This window comes from Haliotis rufescens, unplaced genomic scaffold (genome assembly GCF_023055435.1).
Source record: "Haliotis rufescens isolate VD_foot unplaced genomic scaffold, xgHalRufe1.0.p SCAF_19, whole genome shotgun sequence".
Taxonomy (NCBI): Eukaryota; Metazoa; Mollusca; class Gastropoda; order Lepetellida; family Haliotidae; genus Haliotis; species Haliotis rufescens.
The window spans coordinates 22457421-22481573 of record NW_025963879.1 but is presented as its reverse complement, the minus strand read 5'-3'; the positions used below and the strand labels follow the sequence as shown (position 1 = coordinate 22481573).

The 24153-nt window shown below is 39.7% G+C and overlaps 3 protein-coding genes and 1 long non-coding RNA gene across 4 annotated transcripts; 2 read left to right on the top strand and 2 right to left on the bottom strand.

The window, feature by feature from the left end:
- Positions 1-1417: 1417 nt before the first annotated feature.
- On the bottom strand, positions 1418-4135 carry LOC124135307 (28S ribosomal protein S17, mitochondrial-like). Its single transcript, XM_046500579.2, has 2 exons — positions 3936-4135; positions 1418-2082 (listed from the first exon to the last, which is right to left on the bottom strand). The coding sequence occupies exons 1-2, from the start codon at positions 4047-4049 to the stop codon at positions 1834-1836; spliced, it is 363 nt and encodes a 120-aa protein (XP_046356535.2). The 5' UTR covers positions 4050-4135; the 3' UTR covers positions 1418-1833.
- Positions 4136-5372: 1237 nt separating this feature from the next.
- Positions 5373-6905, top strand: LOC124135305 (histone H3). Its single transcript, XM_046500577.2, has 2 exons — positions 5373-5664; positions 6460-6905. Exons 1-2 carry the CDS (start codon positions 5532-5534, stop codon positions 6735-6737), a joined length of 411 nt encoding a protein of 136 aa, XP_046356533.1. The 5' UTR covers positions 5373-5531; the 3' UTR covers positions 6738-6905.
- A 4758-nt stretch (positions 6906-11663) lies between these two features.
- On the bottom strand, positions 11664-20047 carry LOC124135301 (E3 ubiquitin-protein ligase MYLIP-like). The gene is made up of 6 exons (XM_046500574.2): positions 19821-20047; positions 16189-16379; positions 14421-14816; positions 13662-13921; positions 12980-13161; positions 11664-12540 (listed from the first exon to the last, which is right to left on the bottom strand). Exons 1-6 carry the CDS (start codon positions 19905-19907, stop codon positions 12319-12321), a joined length of 1338 nt encoding a protein of 445 aa, XP_046356530.1. The 5' UTR covers positions 19908-20047; the 3' UTR covers positions 11664-12318.
- Positions 20048-20843: 796 nt separating this feature from the next.
- Positions 20844-23088, top strand: LOC124135405. The gene is made up of 2 exons (XR_006861232.2): positions 20844-20919; positions 22921-23088. It is a non-coding gene; the product is annotated as an uncharacterized LOC124135405 (long non-coding RNA).
- Positions 23089-24153: the final 1065 nt, after the last annotated feature.

Genomic DNA, 24153 nt, shown 5'->3' with positions numbered 1-24153 from the left:
CATGCACACCTTCCTCAGTGATAAATACTGAAATTCAATCATGTATGCAGTCAGGGTAAGGTATGTTTTTGCTTTGTTTGTTTGTTTGTTGTTTAACCCCGCAATATTGCAGCTATATGATGGCGGTCTGTAAATAATCGAGTCTGGACCACACAATCCAGTGATTGACATCATGAGCATCGATCCACGCAATTCGGATACGATAACATGCATCAACCAAGTCAGGGAGCCTGAACACCCGATCCGTTAGTCACCTCTTACTACAAGCATAGTCACCTTTTACTACAAGCATGGGTTGCTGAAGACCTATTCTACCCCGGATCTTTACAGGTTGTCAGGTCATACTGAGTAGGATCCTGGTACCCACATGACTAAGCCATGTTATATATATATATTATATATCGTTTAATGACAAAATTATGCAGACCTCCATGGTTACACTACAAGGCGCCAATGTTGGCATTTCTTTCTGACTGAGCATGCATTCATTCTGACTTTGATATGTTTGAATAAAGATAAAGCTTCAGACAAGTTCAGTGTATGCATGATCAGGTCATTTTATACCTGTATCTAAATACTTTTGGCCAGGGCTCAATCAGACATTTTGTACTCATCTCCTTAGACCTACAGCTAGCGGGTACCTGGGTGGTAATAGCGGGTTGGGTACCCAGGTATCTTCATTTCTAGCACATTTATTTTTCACATACAGTCAGTAAGTGAGTGAGTAGGGTTTTACGCCGTTTTTAGCAGGTTTCCAGCAATATCACACCAGGAGACACCAGAAATGAGCTTTACACACCGTACCCTTGTAGGGAATCAAATCCGGGTCTTCGGTGTGATGAGCGAACGCTTTAACCACAAGGCTACCCCGCCGCCCCCTTTCACTTAGAGAATTTATCAATCCAGAATGTACATCTTCATCATTATTGCTGAAACTTAACACATTTCTTGATTAACAATGCATCTACATGATGGATGTACATGTGTGTTCCCAACAATAGCATTTGGACAAGGTTTTAGGAACTAATAGGTTCTGAACAAACCAGGTTTTCTTGTGCTGGAACTGCATGTTATGCATTGTCTTTCCACATTTAACCTTGAACACATCATCTTCCTGAGGCAAGGGGGATAACTGACTGTAAAAGTTCAGTTTCCACCATTGCCGGACTAGCTGGAATTTCTTGGTATCAATCGTAGTGCCACCAGTAGCTATTACAAGTCATGTCCCTTCTATTTCCCTCCTATTGACCAATCAGATTCCACCTCTCATATCACTTGCATTTGCTTCAAACAAAATGGCAGTCCCCTGTCAAGACGATCTGATCGATGATCAAGATCTATATTGTAATAAGACTGGTCTTACTTTGCAAAGTGCATCAAATCACATGAGAACCTTCATAAAAAAAATGAAAAGATTTGGATAATGTATGTTGTCGCTTAGTTGACAGTACACATGCTTTGCAAATCCTGCAATTGGCCGAAATCTGCACGGCAGTTTAGGAACCAAATGTCAATTTCGTTGAACGATTTTGACTGGACTATGCATACTCGTTAGTTTAGCCAAAATACATCCCAAAATTCAGGCCTAGTTAGGCAAGGGTTGACTTCTATAGTCAGTTAACTGCCTTGCCTGAGGAAGATGCATTTATCCCTGAACACTTCAATGAGTGAATGCACTGAAGCAGGTGACCGGAAACACATCATGTAATAGCTATCAGATTCAACACTGTACATTCAGGACTGTATCATTACACCCCTTGTATCTCCTGTGACAGATAACCGAAGTCTCACACACTAAAAAATTTATAAAAACATGGCATCAATACACAATGATCATGATCGTTCTCCGTCGATTTTCAGTTTCTGTAGTTGTCGTTCTGTTTCATCAATGAACTGTTGTCCCCGACACCTGGTCCCAGTAATGGGGTCAACTACGGATCCCAGCTTGTACACAACATCCTTCACTTCATGACCGACTTTCGTCGTCATCCTCTCGGGAAGTCTCTGCAGCAACACTATGTCGCCAACATCCGTGGTCACAGACGTCTCGATGGCCCAGTGGTGAATCCTTTTGTTGAAGTACTGAAAATCAATGAGTGAAACTGAAAGAGTGATTTACACTTAACTGAGCTAGAATTACTTTCATTTACCAAAGTCTGCAAAAATGATCTCTCACAGAGTTACCATCTTCAAAATAGTAACAGTGGTAGTCCACATGTCAGAAATGTCACAAGTTCAGACCTGGGATTGTATTAGTCTCGGATGAGTTGACATTTGTTAATCTTTAACCCTGCTTAATGCAGTTCTGAACATCATTTTAGTTTAGTTAAATTTCATTTGTTGTGACCAAGTTTTTATCACCTGTTCATTTACCCGTATTCACTGAAGGGGTATGGTGTAATTATTTTCTGCTCATAATGTTTGAATTTTGTTCTCTCTAAAATACTGAATCCGCTAGAGGGGGGTTTGCATTATACTTGGGTGCGCACTATACTCAAGAAAATATGGTATATTCCTTGTTGATGTACTGACAAAAAACAGGCTTCACACCTTGTACCGATGTTGGGAATCGAACCCGCTTTAACCACTAGCTATGCCGCGGACTGTCATTAGGGTGAACCTTGGATTAAACCCATGATCAGTACAACCTGGCATGGCAGTGAGGTGAAATGGGGTTTTTACGTCGCGTTCAAGATTATTGCAATGTGCAGGCATGTGTGTATGTGCCTGTTTGTACTAGTCAGACCTAATGTAGGTCTTATAGTGTTAGGCCACGGAGACACCATGCCAGTATTCTGTGTCCGAGCCGAGAAAGTGCTTGTTTTATCCCCTCAATACCAAACACCAGGCAGGGTAACAAGTACCATCTGAACATCTTTTTGTGTGACATGTCTGGGGATCAAACCACTGACCTTCCACTTTCAGTGCATACTCTCATTCCCCTAGACTACAGAGGGAGAGGCGCTCACATCCTGGCATGGTAAAGCCAAAAGGGATGCAGACCCCTGGGCCACTCATGTCCGTCTGACATTAAAGCTCTCACAGAGATTTCCACACTTGAAATTTTGCCTGGGTTAGGGCAACTGAACCCTAATCCTACATTAATGCTTTTTCTAATAATCCCGAGCCTAGGGGTTATGTTGGTTGGTTTGTTGTTTAACGCCGCACTCAGCAATACTCCATCTATGTGACGGCAGTCTGTAATAATCGAGTCTGTACCAGACAACCCAGTGATTGATATCATGAGCATAGATCCGCGCAATTGGGATTGATGACATACCTCAACCAAGTCAGCGAGCCTGACCACCCGATCCCGTTAGTTGCCTTTCACAACAAGCATAGTCATCTTTTGCGGCAAGCATGAGTTGCTGAAGACCTATTCTACCCCGGAATCTGGGGGTTATGATTCCTAAACATTTTAAGGGAGAAGTTACAGTTAGGGGCGTGTGTGTGTGTATGTGTGTGTGTGTGTGTGTGTGTGTGTGAGCATGGTGAGAGAGAGAGAGAGTCTTACCGCCCTAAAATGTTTTACACATCTCACTGTGTGTGTGTGTGTGTGTGTGTGTGTGTGTGTGTGTGAGCATGGTGAGAGAGAGAGAGAGTCTTACCGCCCTAAAATGTTCTACACATCTCACTGGTATTTACATTTATGAACATTTAGATGGTTCTAATTCCAGAAGTTCATAGATTAAGATTCTTAACACCATTTACCTAATCAACGTTGAAAAGGACTGAACTAATGAAAGTCACAAGTTGTGTACAACCAAAAAGATGACAAAATCTTGTTAACTTCTTCAAAGTTTCTAGTAGTGATTATAAAATAGTCCTTCTGCTTAAGTACCATCAATTTCAGATATTAATCATTGGTCAATCTGCTCATGGACCATGGTGATGCCATTGATCAATCCCTATATGATGGCAAGAAATCTAGTCACCTTGAGAAGATAACGGTCTAGAGACATTTTCAGGCATCGCACTTTAACTGTGTCGGGTCGTCCGATGCCCCTCTTGATCACCTGTCCTATGACCATAGCTCTAGCGGAAGCCATTTTCGTGAAATCAACTTTCAAACATGTATCACATCTACTGCTATATTCTGCATGTGCTTCGTTCGCAAAAACCGGAAGTTGTTGAAGCAAGGGGGGCTACTCTTGTTTACTTACTTGTCACAGCACTAAAGCTAGCGGTAGCGTGCATGCTAAATCCGTTCGGTTGAGCAGGATCTTCGTGTCAAATATATCTGTATAGGATCTGTTTAAAATTTAAAACTAATTCTTGATTCTACGGAAGCCTTTTAGGGCCATTTGTTTTTTAAAAAATTTTCGATACTAACTTGAAATTTCAAGATACTAAGTTGAAATTTCAAGATAATAAGAAAGGATCTTAAAATTTCAACTTAGTATCGAAAATGTTTTAAAAAACCAATGGCCCTCAAAGGCTTCCGTATGATTCCCAACTTTGATCAGGAATCCGATTTATTCTCGTATGGTTTTCGTATATTGTTCTGACGAACGTTTTGTAATCAGTATATCGTTTGTCGTGGAGTGCATGCATGTTTTCAGTTTCTATAATTTTATTTCTATATCTTAACTTTGTCGAAAAATGCATTAAAACCGCATTTTATCACAAGCGTGGATCGTTATAAAAAATGAGAAAATTTCGTATAAAGCTTTGTTTGAATAAATAAAATCCTAGTAATGTCCTTGTAACATGTAAACACCACTGAGACCCCGTTAATCAGGGTAGTAACCTTCCTAGTGACATATCGTTCGGTTTAACGAATCGTTGGTATATGAAAGTTGTATTTAGAAATACGTTTCAAACAATATTATCCACAGGGCAGTACGGATCAATGAGGGTTAACTGTATATAGTTCGCTTCGTCACAGCTCTACGCGTGTACATAGACCCTTAAACGGTTGCTCTATGGCAATGCCGGCAAGTACGAATAACTTCATATAACATATGACATTATCTATAAAAATTAATATATATACTACTCAAAATAAGTTAAGGATCACCCGATTCTTTCATAATGGTAAAGTTAATCTGTCATGACATGAGAGATGAACTATAGTAATATGAAAGAATCAGGTGATCCTTAACTTCTTTTGAGTAGTATATAAACGTGAAGGTTATACATAGGTACGTGCTTTCATTAGTAATAGAATTATATATGCGCATAGTACCGAGAGATCTTAGAATATATACGAGGCTTTTCATTGAGGTATTTAGTTATGATTAATTCACGAAAGCAGTATAAAGTTTCAAATTAGCGAAAAAATCCCGAAATCCGTAATGATTTCATGAGTGGACCGCTTTGACTTTAATGCTCCATTTCGGGTTGTTTGGTATTGACGATGGTCATGAGTGCACGCGCTGCACGTGGATTTCATGCAAACAAAGACTGACAGACGACAGGTGTAAGCAAAACGTGATACAGTTGCTTTCGGAGCGTTTATGTCGCTACATTCTGACAGGCCAAATTTCTAGACTGAAATAACTGATGCTTTATCAACTCTGAACGCAAAGATGGCAAGGACGAAGCAAACTGCCCGAAAATCAACAGGCGGGAAGGCTCCGCGAAAACAACTTGCAACCAAAGCCGCAAGAAAAAGTGCACCCGCCACAGGAGGGGTGAAAAAGCCCCATCGGTACAGGCCAGGTAAGACCGTCCCTATTTGTTTACATTATAATCAAACCAACTTCCAAAGATCGGGTTTTAATATGTCAGTCGGATTTGATCTCATACCCCAACCAGCGTTAAACAGAAACTAGTTTCCGATATTTTAGTTGAGAAACAGCGATTTAGCAATTAGTTCAGTTGTTTTGTTATTCTTTTACATTCATTCATTAATATTTTTTCACATTGAACCAACAAAAAATGTTCCTATGTTTACATTGAAACACAATATTTCGCCATGTGTGTACAAGGCAGCCAAGTATTATCCAGATCTCGGTTATGAGGTAAAGTGGGTATCATAGTCATAGGTATTTTACGCTCCTATCGCGGAGTCTACCATACTCCGTTTGAATATTGACCCCTGAAGATCCGGGGTAGGATAGGTCTTCAAAACCCATGCTTGCCGTAAAAGGCGACTATGCTTGTCGTAAGAGGCGACTAACGGGATCGGGTGGTCAGGCTCGCTGACTTGGTTGATGCATGTCATCAATCCTAATTACTTGGATCGAAGCTCATGATATTTATCACTGGATTGTCTGGTCCAGACTCGATTATTTACAGACCGTCGCTATGTTAGCTGGAATATTGCTGAGTGAGGCGTTAAACAACCAAACAACCATTTGGATATGGCGCTTTGATCCGCGTATTATACGCCGATCTGTGGTTATCCATGACCCGTTCGGTTTCAGTACCAAATAGGTGACGTCAAAATATTTAGCATCATGGTTATTCCGTTGCCGTATCTTTACGTATCTTTACGTATCGTTGCATTTTCAGGAACGGTGGCACTACGAGAAATCCGACGCTATCAGAAATCTACCGAACTTCTAATCCGAAAACTCCCCTTCCAACGACTCACGCGAGAAATAGCTCAAGACTTCAAGACGGATCTTCGGTTCCAGAGTTCGGCGGTTATGGCCCTACAAGAGGCGGCAGAGGCCTACCTGGTCGGACTATTTGAGGACACGAACCTGTGTGCAATTCATGCAAAGCGGGTCACCATCATGCCCAAAGACATACAGCTGGCACGTCGTATTCGCGGTGAACGGGCTTAATCTCACATTTTGTCATCTGCTTTAGAGCTCTTCTGTGACAGAAACCGGTTCAAAAGCCGCGAGCTATTCATCTTTTTAGAATAACTTGAGGCGTTCAAGTGGTTTCTTTCAGAGACCTTTGCTGGGATCCATTCGAGTTGGCTAAACATTAAAATTTGCTGATTTTGATCATTGTAATGTTATTTTTGTATAATTGTATTCTAGGAATTCATGTAAGGAAATTAACCTTAAATAGACAATTTTTATGATCGGCTTAATTTTATAAGATGTGGAAGTTTCCTAATTTAAGTAAGTATTTTCTCTGTAAATTTCAGAGACATTGCCCAAATTATTCCAAACAACATCATCACAAACACTCAAACTGGCATAAGTGACAAAGGTCATTGCAAGTGCTCGACACTTATTATATCTGTTGTTTCCACATGAAAAGACATCTAGCTACCAATGTGAAGATCTGGGGTAGAAGAGGTCTTCAGCAACCTATACTTGCCCTATTTAAGTGCGACTATGCTTGTCGTAAGAGGCGACTAACGGGTGGTCAGGCTCGCTTGGTTGATACATGTCATCGTATCGCAAATTGGTGGATCGAAGCTCACGATGTCAATCCCTTGGTTGTGTGGTCAAGACTCGATTTGTTACAGGCCGCCGTCATATGGCTGGAATATTACTTAGTGCAGCGTTAAAAAACGAACAAACATCTAGCTACCACTGAAATTCTATTGAATGGATTGAAAAGTGAATTGGTGCCTCATTCTTGGATTAGGTTAGCCTGAAATATATGGGAGTGGGTCAGACAAATTGGACAGGCAGTAGCTGCGTTTGAGGACCCCACGTGCAGAAAGGGTGGACACAATAGCTACAGAGTATGTACTGGGGGACAACAACATTTATGTGACAAGATGACACTTTGGGTGAAACAATGTCAATGTAGCTTTGCTCTAGAGACGTCAAGCCCCTCAAGCCCACTGACTTCATCGTCACCATACCAGATAGTGAATCTTGCGTTCGCCTGTTCCACTGATATTAAATATATGAACAATCATCAATTTGAAACTCCTCACAAGCCTCAGAATTTTAATCTTCTTTCAGCCTGTGTTGATATATTTGATATCAATAGACACTGGTGAGATTCTCCATATATTCCCTCCTGCAGCGTTGGGGCCAAGAAGCTACTGCTTGTCAAAAGGACGAACTAGGAGTATCCTCAAATGTCATAATGTCCATTATTGGAATGCGACTAACGGGATCGGCTGGTCATGTCATCGTATCCCAATTGTGTAAATCGATGCTCATGATGTCAATCACTGGATTGTCTGGATATGTTTGATTTACAGACACCCAAATGACAAACAAATCATAGGATCCCAACTGCATGATTGCTTAAGCTGCCACAGATGGAAGGCTGCTGAATATATCATTCACTCACATCACTGTACACTTTAAAAAAACACATAACAGACTTGTACTTAATACAATGAATGTTTATTCACAATGATAAAAATAACATGGCTATGTTTGAAATTGACAATGGAAAGCTCTGTGCAGGTAACCCGTTTGATTTGCAAAACCATATATGTACAGTTTCATGAACAAGATCAAAATATAACCTATAACAGATTTCAATGTATTGGGATGCCATCTGGAACAAATCGTTGTTAGTAATAGATATCCTTGGTAATAGAGCTTAGTGAATTGAGATCATGGTCTAAAAAAAATCAAATGGCATCTGGGAATTCGGAGGAAATCGTGAAGCACAACAAATGTTAATGTTTTAGAATTCAAATGTGAATCCAGTGGACGTATCTGGAAAGAGACACCCCTGTACAGTGGATTTCACCATGGAATCAAACTCATGTTTGCTATTAATTATATTAGACAAGTAAACATCACAGGTTACTATGAAAAACGCAAGGCATGCTTCTCTTCCAAATTGCACCTATTCTCAGATTCCTCTCTTCAAATTTGGTTTATTTCAATACCCTATAAGTTAGACTTTTGGAATGATTCAGTATACATCAATCATAATCACATTCGACACAAATTTGAAGAGACGGAATCCATCAGCACCTTGACTAGATCAACCATTGGGACTGGACCCAAACCAGTGGTTAGGGTAAACATACACATGTATATATTCTTAAATAATCCTTACCATATAACACATTTTATATTGCTATGATTATTTTATTTCAATACATATTGATGTATCAAGAGCTTTTGGTTCCATTGGAAAAAAACCCCAAAACCCTTGAGCGACCATCAAAACAATGCAATATGGCAAATAACCATTCAAGATTTGGATGCTTGCATTAAGCTGTACGGCATTTCTATACAGCACAAAGTTAAAACACCCAAGCTTAATCATATGTATCAAAATTTGATTCAGCCGCTTGTAGGGTCATCTATCAACTTAAGTACCACTGCTCAAAGATCCAAATTGGTATTCCTGAACCATAGCATCATTGATTTCCACTCGTCTGAGGTAAGAAGTGGCCTCTTAGCGTTTTTCTTTTTCAGTTTCTGGTACAAAGATGAGGAAGACATTTGATTCTAAATACATCCCCCACGATATGGAGCCGGTGTGACAGCAAATGATGGGTTGGTTAAACACATGTAAGAAAGACCATGGTACAGTGGACTGACACAGACACAAACTCCTGTATGGGTCCTGTCATTCCATTCAGTATGTTACAATAAATATGGAATAGGGAAAATAAATTACAGTTATTCACAGCTGTATGCAAACATATATACATGTTCGCACATTTGACACAATTACATCATGCCATTTTCAGTATGAGTTTCAATACACTTTCACATATATGTGTATATGTATATATTAAATACATATATACATACATATAAACATATACATATATTATACACACACCACTCAACATTTGCTGAGAACCTCATCTTTAACCAAAGATTATTATGTTGGTCATTAGCAAATGTTGAGTACCATATTCGACATAATAAGCGCACAGGGTGCTCTCAAAATTAGAAATAGGGAAATATTACTTTGGTGAAAAACGAACAGAGTTGAAAAATCGTAAATTTCGTGGTTTATGCTGACAGCCTGAATTTTTTTATAAATGACAGATATATTTTTTCAGGATTTAATTTCCCATGATTAAGGATGCATATAACACATGTTTATACGCAAATAAATAAGTCTTGTGTACATTGATCAATCGGAAGGGTTGCAAATTGGGATTGTCCGCTAGCCAATATATCAGCAAATATTGCTGTGGGCGCTTATTGGAGCGGGGCGCTTATTACGTCAAATACGGTAATATAGTATTAACAGCCTGCTAACAATTGGTTTTGTGAGAATCAAAGCCTTTTGCACAAGGCAATCTTGGCTACAACTTCTTATAAGCCCTTGTGGAAACTATTAAATAATAGTTCAAGCACTAAAATCATTTATGGGTGGGCAATGGTAGACAATGTCATGCTTTTTGGTAAAAACGACAGCTGGAGTACTGTTGTTTTTCACAATATTCACTGACAAACTTACATAAATATTTACTCCCATTATGGAGTGTGGCAGTTATCACACCACAAATGATTTCAACATCTATGAACATTGCTAAAATTTCTTGTGTCCTCTGGAATAGAGATATCCCTCAAATTTCACAGATCACACAATCTTGCTGCAAAACTGCTATCACAAATGCAGCCTTTATATGCAGTTGATACAATACCCCTATCACAAGCGAAAGAACTGTGTATGCAGCTCAACGTGATCAAAATAAAAGTTCCTGTAAGCCAGACCAACTTGTTTGGTTGCTTGACAGATACGCCCTTCACTTCTTCCCCTCACAGGAAAAATACAGTTTCCATCCCAACCCACCCAAAAAACCAAACCCCCCCAGAGGGTGTTACACATGCACAAGGATATTTGGTAATATAATATGCAAAATGTACGGAAGCCCATCTTGAAACTTGCAAATCTCACAACAGTTTATGTTGAATAATCAAAATAGTATCTTAAATTTCACCTCAATAATTAGAATTTTCAAGATAGCGACTTGAGCTTCTACTTAGTTCTTAGAAATTTCAAAATAATTATACAGTGACATAGCAGTATATAGCATACAGTGATAATTGGCTTCTGTAAAATGCTGCAATTCATCATGTATTTTTGCATTTTTCAGTACCTGGGGAGGACAAAACTAATTGGTCTGGCCTTACAAACTAAAACTTGGAGATTGTTGTTAAAACCTAGCTCTATCATCCAAAGAAATAAAAAAAATTAAGTACAATTTAAAAAGTATTCCTGAGTAGCAATGTCTTAAAACCATTACCTGCAAGAACAGTAACTTGTATAATGGAATGTTCTGTGTTGCCATAATTCAACACTGTTCAGTTAAATATCACGTAGACATATTAAAATAGTCTGCAGTTAACAGATTGTTGTTTCTTAATAATCAGTAAAATAACAGTACTATGTACATGATGTACAGAAGAAAAACACTCAATGGTCAATCATTCCTAATTTAATGTTAAAATTTAGCAACAGAGAATAAAACTGAAACTTAAATGTCAGTCAACAGCCAGTGTCTTCATTTCAACTGGTCTATTTTTTCTAAAACAATTTTGAACCATCTAAGAATCTTTGAAAGAAGCTTTTTTTACAAAAATCTGTCATAGAAATAAATAAGTAACTTTGACAAGTACAGAGTGATTATCAAATCAATCCACACTGCTCCAACAGGAAATATATTTGATTCGGTTTGACTAGATTTTAACAGGAAAGTATCAAGATAACACTTGATGTGAAAGCTGTTACCATGGTTACACATCCCAATTGAACCACAAGGCCTCAGGTAGGGACATTCAGGAACATACATGTCTCAACTCTATTTTAAGATTTCAGTCAAATCCAATAGAAAAATAGTGAACTTTTTTGTGACGTGCCAGCATCATGATAATGGTAACCAGAGCTTCAGAGCGCCAAGGTCCAAACGAAAAATCTCCATATTTATGCAGTATCCTCTTTCCCCAATTATTGGATCACATGATCATTCTGAAGCTCTGCTCAGCCAATCCTGCTATTTTTTGGCCTGTGTTAAAATGGAATTTCTCATATATCACAGATATGTATTGTTTTATGTAATGTGTGCTACAGACTACCAATGATGCAATGATCTACAAGGATTGTTAATGTAGTAATGAAATCAGATCTGTACAATTCCAGACAATTTACAAAAAACAGCCTCCTTATCCAGAATCTTCCAATGATTCTGGCCTAAGGATGAAACGTATCATCGAAATCACACAGTTTCATTTCCAAGCTGTCCATCATCTGTACATAGTCACAGACAGGATATGTTTCCAACCTGCTCCAAAGCAGGGAAGGCAAGTTTGTGCATAATGTCGAAACGTAATAACATCTCTGGTCCATTTCCATCATTGTTATCCATGAATGAACTCCATGTTGACACATCCTCGATGTTGACAAAAACATTCTTTTATAAAACATTACCCGAAGAACCAGCTCCGAGACACAATATCACCGGGTTTGTTGCATTGGCAGGCCATCCCTATGTCCAGGCACTGTTGGGAGTTTTTCTCACTACAGGTGTGAGCATGGAGGCTCCAAGTGAAGGCCTGGAATAAAGATCCTCTGCACTTTGTCTATGGACGTGCGACACACAGGGCACTCTGTTATGTGTTGTGTACACTCAGAACAACAGATGACATGGCCACACGGACAAAATGTTGTTGAGATTTGTCTGTCCATGCACACTACACAGCGGAGGGAATCTTCAATACTAGCTAGCCGGGCTCGCAGCTCCTGAAACAAAGATCCATATTTCTGAATATCATGGATGCATCGGTATTGTTCATGGTACAGGACTCTTCTAAAGTTTTTCTATTGTTTTGTTTGTTAAATATTCCAGCGATACTCAGCGGTCAGTAAATAATCAAGTCTGGACCTGACATTCCAGCAACTGACATCATGAGCATTGCTCTACTCAATTGAGATGCGATGACCAAGTCTGCGAGTCTGACCACTCGATCAGGTTAGTTGCCACTTACGGCAAGCATGGGTTGCTGAAGGCCTATCCTAACCCAGGTATTCACAGATATTTAGTCTTGGTTTAGGTTTGGTCTAGTACATGCTGCTAATAGAATGCATATATGAACAATTCTACTGAAATCTAAAAAGGTAATGATGCCCAAATTAGTTGACCTCCCACAAACTTCATATAGTCAGTTGTAGTCTCTCCTACCTGGCACTCGGATGTAACAATGGTGTTCTCATTGTTATCACAGACAATGCTTTCACGACTACGGCGAAGAGGTTCCACACCATTCATCCTTTCACCATCATGGCTTGCAGACCACAGTTTCCTTCTTGCGTGGTCGTATGCCTCCCGACAGGTCCGTCGAATGTCAAATATGTACTTCTTACCTGAAACAAATAGCACTCAATGAAACTTGATATTCTTAATTTTTGTTGTGTTCTACATACAACTGGTGTATTTCTGTGGTGTCCTTTTCATCACAGTTCTCTTGAAGAGTGAAACTATATTGACAGAAGTGTCTCGATATAAAAAATATCTGTGAGTGAATAAAAGCCTCAGAATTTTAACCGTTTTGACTCATGTGCAAAGCATTATGATGCAATTTCATTGCAGTGATGTCTCCTAGGGCATATCGCTTGATATTTTCTCCTGTGAAAACAGTTTTGAACATAAAATATGAATAAAAGTGCCAAAGAAACCAGAAATCAAACATAATCATCACCATCTTTCAAATACAAAATGACATAAGTTTCAAATGTGTTTCATCAGAACAATTGTCATGTCCGTAAACTTGAAGCCCAACACTAGGCCTGACCATTACGTTTAGTTGACTCCTGCAATTGAGTTCTGGGAACCTATCTAACCCACAGTGTATATCTGTACTTACCCAGAGAAGTATTTTCATTGAATATGGAGCAGATGGTTCCTTTGAGGTCTCTGCAGAACTGGGTGGACACATCTTCCCGGACTGTGTCGCAGCGGTAGAAAGAATGCATCTCCGTCACACATCGGTACAAGGCGTTGGCGGCTTTGCAGGTTTTGAAACGAAACACAAGATGGATACTTGGGTCCCCCTTGTCATCAAAAACTCGGAGGATCACCTTCTGATCCATGTGGGTTGCCATCTGGATCAAGGCATAGGCAATCCTGAAATGGTACATGCTTAGTTAGAGGAATTTTTCATTATAATACTAATGAATTCTGTGTAGAAAATTGAGAGCAATTCACCAGTGAGACAATGGGTTGGGGGGGGAAGCTACCAGACCGTAAAATGTTTCATTTGAGTGAGTGAGTGAGTATGGTTTAATGCCGCTTTTAGCAATATTCCAGCGATATCATGGCAGGGGACACCTTAAATGGGCTTCACACATTGTACCCATGTCGGGAATCGAACCCGGGTCTTCGGGATGGCGAGCGAACGCTTTAACCACTAGGCTACCCGACAGCCCGTTTCATTTGAAGTGTTAAGTCACTTCTAACACAAAAGGTATTTACACACATTGTTTATAAGTGGGGTATCGAACCCAGACCCCAACATAAGAAGCCAAAGCTTTAACCACCAGGTTTCACACCAAGCCCACCTCCCGTTTCTCTCGGACTAACAGTCTTCACAATTGTATGGAACCATGCAACAACCATCTCCTACCTGTCCATCTTGTTTGCCTCGACATTGTACATGGACAATCCTTCAGGACCAACGCCTATCTTGGTAGGTTCTCCAGACGTCCTCTTGGCATCGTGAAACTCTGTACCGTACGTGGGCAGCTCGGACACCTCTTGTAGTAAGTGATACTCAGCATTCCCCGCAGTCATCCCCCGCAGTTCACAATGTTCTTCATACACAAGGTTGAGCACCTCCTCCGTGGGTTCACAAAGGCCTTGCATCATCTGCGTGTACACGTTCTGTTGGAAGGAGTTGGTTGTCGCATCGCCGTGCTCAGCCTGACACAGCAGGGCTAACATCTTCACAGCCTGAGGTGTATCTGTTATTTCATATTTCTTGGACTGCAGCTCTTGTTTCACTTGCAGGTAAAATTGGTGCCTATGAAAGATGAAAGTGGTGTGAAAATCTTGTACAAACATAGAAGACTAAAATGTGAATGTTTTGTATGCTGTGGGGTGAAAGACATACTAACAACATACAGTTAATTAGAGTTATAACTAATTTTAGTTTGTTACATAACATAACCATAGTTTGTTATAAGCATTTATCAAAAACTGACTCCCACAGGAGATATTGCTTGGGTGAGATCAAGTGATATCTACATTGTACATTGCAGTGAAATTGCATGACAATGCTTTGCAGGCCATTGTGACTTTATGGTAACCAATGACTTCACAATTAAATGACAACAATAATGGCTCTGCTGCTGAAGTTGTTAGCAGTACTTTTTACACTAAGACACTGCTTATTACTGTCTACAAACTGAAAAAGTTGGAAGAATGATGTTGGATGATAAATAAAATCTCTCTTTTGCCTCAGAGTTTTTTTCCATTTTTATCAACTCATGTTGCTATATTTGATATCAAAAGACTCCCGGATGAGATTTGCATATATACAGCAAATGTCTGGGACCTAAAAATAAGTTTGTTATATCAGTCAGTTTGTTATAAGCGTGTGTGTTATAAACTTATATATAAACTTATAACCCCAGTAAACTAACAAAGTACACAATTTTGCTTTTCAAAATAGTTTCTTTCTCCATCTTGCCCATTCCTGACATAAACAATGTTAGAAAAAGAAGGCCTATTTTGCCAAGGACTACAATTGCAAAATTAACCTTTTGATTTTTTCCCGGTTGCCTCGAAGTGTTTACCCGCTCCCTGCTTCAACTATGCTTCACACATGATCGATAGTCTTAAAGGAGGTGCATACTAAAAACTCAAACTTGGGTACCAGGGTACATTTAGAACAATTGTCATTAGCAATAAATACTCTAGCCTATCTGAGTCTATCTACTTTCTGTTTGCTTGGAGTGCCCAACTTTGAATCATATTAGTCATAGCAAGGTGAACCAGCTTTGTCTAGGTGACACAGATCAAAGACAATATCAAGGAAACCCAAGAGCACATGTCAGGGTCTGGCATACACCAAAGGTCCATAAGCGGATCAAGAGTGTGTGGTAGGGGTTGGGGGCAGGGGGAAGGGGGTCCAGACACCCCCTTTTGAAAACCATATGTAGTTTGTTGTAGGCAGTAAAATAATCTGAGAGAGGATTTTGGATATTTTGGAAACTTCCTTTTTAAAAATGCTGGATCCACCCTTGAGATCCTACTTAGGGGGAATCAGAGAATTTTCTCCCTCATCTACAGATCCTGTCTAGGCTAAGGGTGCAACTGAGGCACAGTGTGCACATATCAAAATGTCATTCCATAAATGACCAGGTCACTTGCACTCCATTGTGTTGACTTACTTTGTTTCGTCCTGAAGTAAGTAGTGGGGCTCCACAAAGAACTTCACCCGGAACATAAAACGGTAAGGAGGAGCTCCTCCAATCTGATCGTCGATCCGATTCCGCAGGTTTAGCCATAGCGTCTCCCCTTTACTGCCACGGTACTGGAGTCCAAAGTAGTCCTGCTCGATGATGTGAAGTTGTTCACTAACCTGTAGACGATAACACAACAACGTTGCAGGCCGCTGGATTTATTCATAAGAACTTCAACTTTGCTCACTTACATTCATTCCAGGGACCAGTTCAAAAGATCTCAAACAAAAATCGGAATTCCGTGTCTAGGCCAGACAATCAGTGATGAGCATCGATCCACACAAGTGGGATACAATGACATGTGTCAACCAAGTCAGCGAGTCTGACCACCCGATCCCGTTAGATGCCTCTTACAACAAGCAGTCGCCTTTTAGGGCAAGCATGGGTTGCTGAAGACACCAGTGTGAAAAAGCAGCAAGACTGAAACGAATTTGGAATGGATTTAACTCATGCTATTGATCACGGTTTATACATGTGACCAGCTTGGGACCTTACAATTTTCTTTATGACAAATCTATACACATAACCATACAGCAATGAGAACAGTTTACTATTTCTGTTCCATATGTTCCTAGATTGCCAGGGTCACTGTTAGACCACATGCACTAACACTGACAGGTGAGGGTCTCCTTTCAACCTGACATTTTCTGTTACACATAAATAAAGTTGTCCAAGGTCATATAACTGTCAATAAGCAGTCTTGACATGCACACTACAGTTAGCTGTATAACTGGCAGTCTTTGACATAAATCTTTGACCTACTTTTGATATGACACCACAAGCTCACACAATGATAGTGAGAATGCAGCTGTCTAATAGGGCTGGGACGAGTCCAATTTTACTACCCGGATACCCACACCCCTATTACCCGACCCTACCCGGGTACCCGCTGTTGGTGTCAAGAGATAGGTACAAAATGTCCGATTGGGAACAGTTTGACAGTAGCCCTGGCAGAATGTATTTAGATACACGTACAAAACGATGTGGTCATGCATACACTGAAGTTTCAGCTTTGTTGAAACATATATAAGTCAGAAGGAACGTGTTCATAGTCATGAACAAATGCGAATATAAGAGACTTAAAATTGTCGTGTCACCATGTAGTTATATTGTGAATTTTTGTCATGAAACAATATATCACGTGACTAACCACGGATCCAGGTAGTCCTGTGGGTACCTGGGTCCTACTCAGTACCTACCCGACCCGACCCGACCCGACCCGACCCGAGTACCCGAGTTACCCGACCCAGCCCTACTGTCAAAGTTGGTTCAGTGCTCTCCTGGGTTGGTCATTGTTGGTCGACAAGTCTTTCCTCTAATCTAGATATATGATAACTTACTTCCTCTTCACTTGAGACACTCAAGGTATTTCATGGTGTTAAATCGGATCCCTGATCCTTCAAACAAGCATGTTATTAATGATTATTATAGATTTATATATTAATATCATCTATAAACTTAAAAGGTCTCTTTCCTGAATTTCCACAAAGTGCTGCAACACATTTGACTACCGAAACTTATTACTAAAGTGATTACAATAGGATTCTATTATTTTGAACCGATGATATGTTTAGTGAACTTTACTGAGCATAAGGAAGATAACTCTTTTTATGAGATGTCATAGTAGTCAATATGAGGATAAAGCCAGAAGCACAATTAAGATGACAGAGCTGGAGAAATATGCATACTGTCAATCAAAAGAATATCTTCAGTCTGTACCCATAAAGGCAGTTGGGTAGCCTAGAGGTTCGATCATCATGTCGAAGACCCAGGTTCGATTCCCGACACAGGTAAAATGTGTGAAGCCCATTTCTGGTGTCCCCGCTGTGATATTGCTTGCATATTGCTAAAAGCGGCGCAAAACCATACTCACTCACTCACTGTACCAAATAAAGTCACTAGCCCGAACTCGGCTATCAGTGTCATTTTAACTTAAAGTAGATTTTAGTGTTATCATATTTATATGATCAATTATTTGCTGAGGTGACTAGGCTAATCAAACTTTTAAATGACTGGGACTTCAGACGAGTGGTCGAAGACTGCACTCGAATTGATGTTCACTACTGGTAACTAATATTTATATTACACAGGACAAAGGCCCTATCTGTAATGAAGGTGGCATGTTGTATGTCAATACTATTATCACTGAAAGAATCATGAGCCAAGTATCCGCTGTCTCGATGTCCACAGTGTATGGGATGGGAGAATGGGCAATGGAATTGATATGATTTTCAACATGGCAGTGTGGGTTCGAATCCTGGATGGGATTCAACCCAAAAAAGTACGAGAATCTGTACATTACTCAGAAAGTGTTATCCCAAATGTACCATTTGTTACATTTTACCACTTTCTAAAAGGCATTGTGTGTTCATAGCTTTCGGCCATGGGAGCCATGCCGTGCCATTCAGAGGGGTACACAAAGTATGTAATCTAGACTTTCAGTTGTCAGACTTATTTTGTGGAAGCCTCGGTGGCTGAGTGGGCTAGATCGCTGACTTTGTGTGCAGGCGACTCTGGCAGTTTGGGTTCGAATCCTGAACGGGATTAAACCCCCAAAAGTACTAGAATCTGTACTTTACTCAGAAAGTTAACACAACTTAACACAAAACATGTAGAATACACTTGATAACAACCTACATTCACCATGTGATAATTATATAAGTAAATAGCAGTGAATCTTTAAGTTTTATATTTTGGTTCGAGTGACATGTGGATGAATATTGACATTATCTATGTATGTTCAGCCCTTAGGCAGAGCCAAGATACATCTCACTTTTTTACTGAAACATATACCAATGTCATTAAATAATTTACAATTCATTAAATACTTTCTTACATATTCCCACGTTATTTTTCATAATTTTTTTTTATTACATAACACAGGTCTTGACATGATTCAAGGGTTGAACAGATTGATTCTCAACTTCCTATAATTTTCTTTTTCCAACTTAATGTGAAATATTTATTTATTATTCTATGTTGAGCTAACATTTCAACTACAATAACTATAATAACACTTGATGACCGCATGTTGTTTCAAACAGCATAGTTTTACATCTTACTAGTTACAACTACAACGTGAGGATGGGCGCACTACCGCCCAACAGACAAAGCAAACTCTCCAGGTTCAATCCAGATTGGACTTTGACCCTGCATCCGCGGCCATTTTTCGCTCGCCGGCCAGCTGATGGTGAACAGCTGATGGTTGTCAACATTGCCGGCAAACGTATAAGGAGGCATCATTTATTGATAGATAATGAACAAAATATTGTGCTATCATTAATTCAAGTCGAATGAGCATGAAATTGGGTACTTTAGTACACACATATGAATATATGAACGGAGGAAAATCCTCAAGTGGTTGCTCTGCTGCCCGTGACTCATTGAAGCGTAACGGATTGTAATTCTGTGACAACTACAAGAAACCTCTTATCGCTGATATGACGGCAAGCTGGTGGACGTCAAGTTATTAAACATCAAATAAGTTGGATAATTGTTTTGGTATTGTACTTGAGAAACGTATGTCAGTTGTAGGCCGTGTGGGGAAACGACTAACTTACTTTATCGAGACAGTCTTGGCCATCGGCACGGGTATCCACTTCTACCTCCAAAACAACAGAGTTTGGTTGTGAGACAAAGCACAACATGGTGAACTAATTCCTTTCCACGCTAACTTCGATCTCTTCTGGCTGGCATGGTACTGTCACGGTCCCTAAATATCCCATAGTCTTACTGTGAGCCTTGCAATAAACACTCAACAAAGTGTTGTCCCAAGGCATGTGAGAGTCACGTGTCAAAAGACCAATGAAAACGCCGTTAACAAATTGAATCCAATGGTAGCGTTCGTTGCAAAACGGGCGGAGCTTGAAACAATGTCAACAAAACAGGTTGACACTGCAGTGAAACTTCTCCAAAGGGGTACCACGTGAAGCATGACGAATTTGCTTGGGGGTATTAAGTAATTTAACCTCTTTGTGTGAGTTTACGGGCTGTACTTATGCTGTGTACAAAATATATTCAACCCAACGGTCATTGTCTGTTCGAGGCTTCCCTTGAAGTTTCTTTGTTGAGGTGGAGTAATATTCTGCTCTTTGCTTACCGTCAGCACATCTTTGTTGTCAGTATTGCTGATGTCAGAGTTAAACACAGTTTCATAATTTCTAGTAGTCATCTCGGTAAACAAAAGATATATTGTGAAAATCAGTAAAGTAATATAAACACATCCGGGTCTTAATTTATCGACGTTGTAGAAAACGAAAGATGTTTTGGGACCATTAGGGTATGCATGTTAAGTGTTTGTACATACAAATGTATGTGTATCTATAGATATCTATATACTCTCTTTCATAAATCGCAAGTTATTTTCAGTTATTATTAAGCCCCCAAACGGAGCAGCATATTTTGTCATACAAACAAATATATCCAATACAGCCCATGCAAGTCTATAATATTTGGCAAGTCTAGATTACTACAGTATCTGAAAACGAAGAGTCTCTGTGCTCCTTTGTATTATATTCATAACTGTAATTAAAATTAACAACTGTTTTTATCTGTGAAATATGTTCATTTCAGAGACTAGATGTCAGTCTAGGAGCAGCATTATGAGAGTTAACACCACTCAGATTACGAGTCTCAGGACCTCTAAGGCAAACTGTAAATGTATGTTTTTTGTTAGTTTGCCACCCAGACGCTGATACAAACATATCCAACACAGCCCATATAAGTATATAATATTTGGAAAACTGCAGTACTCTGAAAATGAAGAAAGTCTCTTGGTTCTTTTTTATCATATTTTATCATTAGATTAAACAACTAATTTTTTTCTGTAAAATATGTTCGCTTCAGAGACTAGATGTTGGTTAAGTATTTTGGATCCACCAGCATGTTTAGAAGACCTCTGGTATAGTGATTTAAGTCAGTGTTAGGGTGAGTAGGGTGGGGGATGTGTTACCCCACTGTTCTTATTTTGGAGACCCGTGAAGATCCGGGGTAGAATAAGTCTTCAGCATCCCATGCTTGCCATAAAAGGAGACAATGCTTGTCGAAAGAGGCGACTAACGGGCTCGGGTGGTCAGACTCGCTGACTTGGTTGATGCATGTCATCGTGTCCCAAGTGTGTGGATCGATGCTCATGATGTCACATCTGGTCCAGACTCGATTAGGTACAGACCGCCGTCATATAGGTGGAATATTGCTGAGTGCGGCGTTAAACAACAAACAAAATCTTATTTTGGAATGCCGAAGTTCATCCGATTGTAGGAATTGATATATCCACCTTATCATAATAGTGGCGCCGAATGAGTGAGTGAGTTAGGTTTAACGCCGCTTTTAACAGTATTCCAGTTATATCACGGCGTGTCAGCTTAATATGGGAGGAAAGCCCGAAGTGATGATGGTCTCAGACGTTTACCACTACGATGAAACCCACGAGCACGGGTATGGTGCTGACAAACCTAGAAACAAAATCGGGGCGAACCGGGATTCGAACCCACATTCATAGGTGTCTAGCGTGCCCAAGGGACGCAACTCTGCAGAGCGAATCGCGGCGCCCTAGACGACTGGGCCATCCGTGCCCCCGGAGCCGAATGAATATAGATCCCAATGAAGTTTCAGACAACCAAATATCCGAATTAACGAGTTGTGCGTACATGTCATCCAGATAAACAGTGCCGGACTGAGGGGGTCCCAGGTGCCGGGGGTCCAAACTAACGGGGTTCCGAACCAACGGTGTCCTTACTAACGACTGTCCGGATTAATGAGGTTTCACTTTATTCTATAGCGAGGACACATCATGCACATTCGGATTTTGTACATTATTCACTGAGTATTAGGCTCTGGAGAATTCATGACAATATACCACTCATTGTGTCCAGTGCTATTGTATTTCGGCCTGATGTTTCGTTGGTTGGTTGGTTTGACGTTTTACGCCGCAATATTCCAGCTATATGACGGCGGTCTTGAAATAATCGAGTCTGGACCAGACAATCCAGTGATTGATATCATGAGCATCGATCCACGCAACGGATCAGCGAACCTGACCAACCGATCGTTAGTCGCCTCTTACGGCAAGCATAGTCGCCTTTTACGACAAGAATGGGTTGCCGAAGACCTATTCTACCCTGGATCTTCAGGGGTCCCTTATGTTTCGAAGCGAGTGACACAGAAACTATACTATATCACATTTATTTCTATGAGTCACGATGTTCATAGAAAATATCCACATTGAACAAAACAAAAAGGACAAAAAGAATATAAAGTGTATATCTTATCCACATCTGAATCATTCTAGACATTGGAAAACAGTGTACAAAAATAATAATAAATTTTTTTTTTTGGTGGGGGGGTCGGGTTTTTTGTGTGTGTTTAACGCCACACTCAGCAATATTCCAGCTATATGACGGCGGTATAATATAAGGTATCAGATCTGCTCTTATAAAGGGGAATTAGACAATATCCAGTGCCACACATTTTGTTATAACAGCATTATATGTATTGGCAAAACATGCTGCAATCGTAACTATTTTGACATGGGCGTCGCCGGTAATTTTTTAAAATATAAATTGTGTTTTTTTCCGTTTTCCCTTTGTATAAATGTTGCTTTTGTATGGTTATCTGCGTTGCCTTTCTACAAATTGTCTCTCTGCGCCTCTCCTTTTTCAGAAAACAATCCTTTCCTTCAGCACACATTCCAGAATACATTCATATTCTGTTGGTATGTATTGCGCATGCTTCAGCATCATCCATTGTCTTCAGCAGACAAATACAAACATTTAAGCCTCGTGTAAATATTGTACTATGTCAGTTCATGATCTTAAAACATTTGCCGTCCACCACTACTTGTATGTCGTATGCCCTGCAGTGCGAATTACTTCATAATGTTCTTTCATTCGTCCTTTCCTAAATTCTTTCCTTTCCTTTCTACTCAAACAACAACTTATGCAGATCATGCACAGCCAGAGAGAAAGAACAGATACTCCGTGCACACCGAATGTAATGTGTAAACAAACCGAACAATTAAACACAAACAAACAAACATTTAGATCCTCTCTAGGAAAAGGAACGATGTTAACGATAAAACATCAGAGATTTGTATTAAACTTTATGTTTTTATTGTTAATTAAACACACCTGTCCATATTGCCGTCGTTATTGGCATTGCAGACAGAGATCAAAGGGCTAATTACTAACAATAATAGTAATGGCTAGTTTGGCCAGCGATGCAGAATGGACGTTGATCAAGCGGGAAGAGATCTAAGGTCATTAGATGAGGGTAATTAATACAAGCTAGACATGCAATTAGCACACATGTCAACATGTGGCAGTTAGATGATTAAAGGTAACAATGTGTAATATATTATAGTTATTTATTAACTGCGTTCTTTGTCAGGTAAACAAAAGATTTTTGATTCCGCTTAGTTTTATTCTACGTCGTTTATTTCACATTAAGTCATAACTATTCCGATGTTAAATTACCAATAATGTGTGGTATTCCTGTCAAGTAGATGTAATATGTCCGAAATATAATCTTATGTGTCTAAATGCAGGACTTCCGACGTGAAGTTTCCTGTGTTTCCGTGTCCTGGTATTTTGGAGAGACTGGGCTTGTGTTGATAAAGCGTACCATTGATAAACCTGTAATTACAAGACCTTGGGGATTGTCGGCCAAATATTTTCGCAACTATTTCGGTGCAATGTTCAAACCAGACCTAATTTCCGATTTTTCACTGACTAGAAATTCTACATTCAAAATTGTCATCTCTAAAATTTCACCTGTCGCTAAGTTTATTCAATTATTGTTATAGCTATGCGTGCATGTACTTGTAGATCTTGCTTATGTGTGGGTATAAAAACGCCGCGTTACTATGCAATTAAACTGCGAAAGAAAGTATACACC